Genomic DNA, 1,779 nt, shown 5'->3' on the forward strand with positions numbered 1-1,779 from the left:
TTCACCAAGGTCTCCAGGGTCTCCCGAGGGTTGGAGGCTGGGGCTGTCTGCGACACCCACCGGGAGACTTGCCTTGGGGCAGGTTCTTAATCCTATTGTGCCACAGAATCCCGGTGAGAGCCATAGACATTGGTCAGAGCATTGATTTTAGATCTGGAAGATAAAATACTGAGATTACAAAGGAGACCAAGGATCCTGAAATAGGTATCAAATAGTTTTTAAGAATCTGTCAAATAATGACACACGTGCTTCCTAATAATTAAACAGCAAGATCTAGTGGTGGGTCTGTAACTCTCATAATTTCAAAGCAGCGATCAGCATACGTGATATTTTGAGGTAGTCCCAACAGCTTTAATGTGCTACGAAAAATCTGACTTCTCCTGGGGACAGAATCACACGTTCTTAGGGAAATGCTAACTTTTAGTTAAAGGACAGGAAAAATTAAAACGTGAGTTTACAGACCCACAGATCCCATCCACGACTCTCAGTTCCAGGGACCCCCGGTTAGGAGCCCCGCCCTTCAGGGCCTGCGAGCCTCCTCCAGAGTCTACTCTGAGGCTCTGGTCATGGTTTTTGAAGCAGCCAAAGCTGCCGTTTCTGAAGCTGGGCAGCAGTGGGCAGCGCTGCCATCGGTGAGCAGGGGGCAGGGCGGGAACGGTTCGCTGTGGGCTCAGGACTCCTTACATCAGGATTCAGAGTGCAGGGTCCTGGGTCCTGCCTGACTTCCTGATGCTAATGCCCAGGGGCGCCCTGGGAATCCGTGTTTTAAACAGAGCCCTGGTGATCATTTTCACAAACATCCTAGAACTTCCCTGGTGCCTGGTTCCAACCAGGGACGGGATAGAGGGAAGGGCCCCGGGGTGCTCCCCACACCTCCGCTGGCCCCGTGCAAGTGGAGAAGAGCAGCAGCTCCGGGCCCCTCTGTTGTAAGTGATGCCTGAAAGGTGAGGCCACGCCGTCTCTCTCCAGGGAAACCTGAACTGAGGAGTGTGTGGCGGGATTGAAGGCCTCGGCTCCTTCCTGCCTCTCTCCACTCCTCACCTACCTCTTCAATCCCAATCAAGCCGGAGAGCCCTGGCTGCCCTTGGGCCTAGGGAGGGAGGTCAGCCGCCATGAGGACAGGAAACCACCCCAGGCTACAGGTGTGTGTGGACCTGCAAGCCCCCTGAGCCGAGTGGGGCCCAGCCAGCCCTGCTGACCATGAGCCACCAGCGCCAGGGCCGGGGGGAGGAAGGTGAGTCTGTCCTCATCTCTGCGGGGCCCGCCCCCAGGGCTCCTGGGTAGCCACAGGGGACAGGGAGGCAGAAAGGATCTTTCAAGACACAGGGACCTGGTTTGAGTCCAGGGCCTGCCGCCTGCTTGCCGAGCAACCTCAGGCTGGTTATTCGACCCTCCCTGCCTCAGCGGGGAGGTGAAGGCAGCCACCGTCCCTCCAGGACTGCAGAGGGATTTTAAATGACAGGTGCAGAGCCACGCACAGCACCTGTGCTAGCGCTGAGCGCCGAGCAGCAGAGGCAGGCTGGGCCCTCCGCGGTCTTTCAGTCTCCTGCTGCCTTGGTCAGAGTTGCCTTTCCTTGGCGATCTGTCTGTCTGTCTGTCTGCCTGGGGCAGGGAGCTGTGGGGATGTTCTGACCTCATGGTTTTTCCAGGGTGTCGGAGAAATGTCAAGACTGGGGGTCCCGGAGCTTGTTAGTAAAATACTAGGAATGGGAGCGGGTTCTGGGCTGAGGCAGCTGTGAACCGCTGGAGGGTTCCCACAGTGAAATTGGGCGGGGCGGG

At 56.9% G+C, this 1,779-nt stretch overlaps 1 protein-coding gene across 1 annotated transcript in view; it reads left to right on the forward strand.

Annotated features, from left to right (window-relative positions):
- Positions 1 to 1,200: 1,200 nt before the first annotated feature.
- Positions 1,201 to 1,779, forward strand: part of TMC2 (transmembrane channel like 2) — a 46,842-nt gene continuing 46,263 nt past the window's right edge. Inside the window, exon 1 of the mRNA XM_006758018.2 lies at positions 1,201 to 1,234. Within this exon, the coding sequence (XP_006758081.1) occupies positions 1,201 to 1,234 (34 nt within the window). The remainder of the gene's footprint in view (positions 1,235 to 1,779) is intronic.

Source organism: Myotis davidii, unplaced genomic scaffold (genome assembly GCF_000327345.1).
Source record: "Myotis davidii unplaced genomic scaffold, ASM32734v1 scaffold32, whole genome shotgun sequence".
Taxonomy (NCBI): Eukaryota; Metazoa; Chordata; class Mammalia; order Chiroptera; family Vespertilionidae; genus Myotis; species Myotis davidii.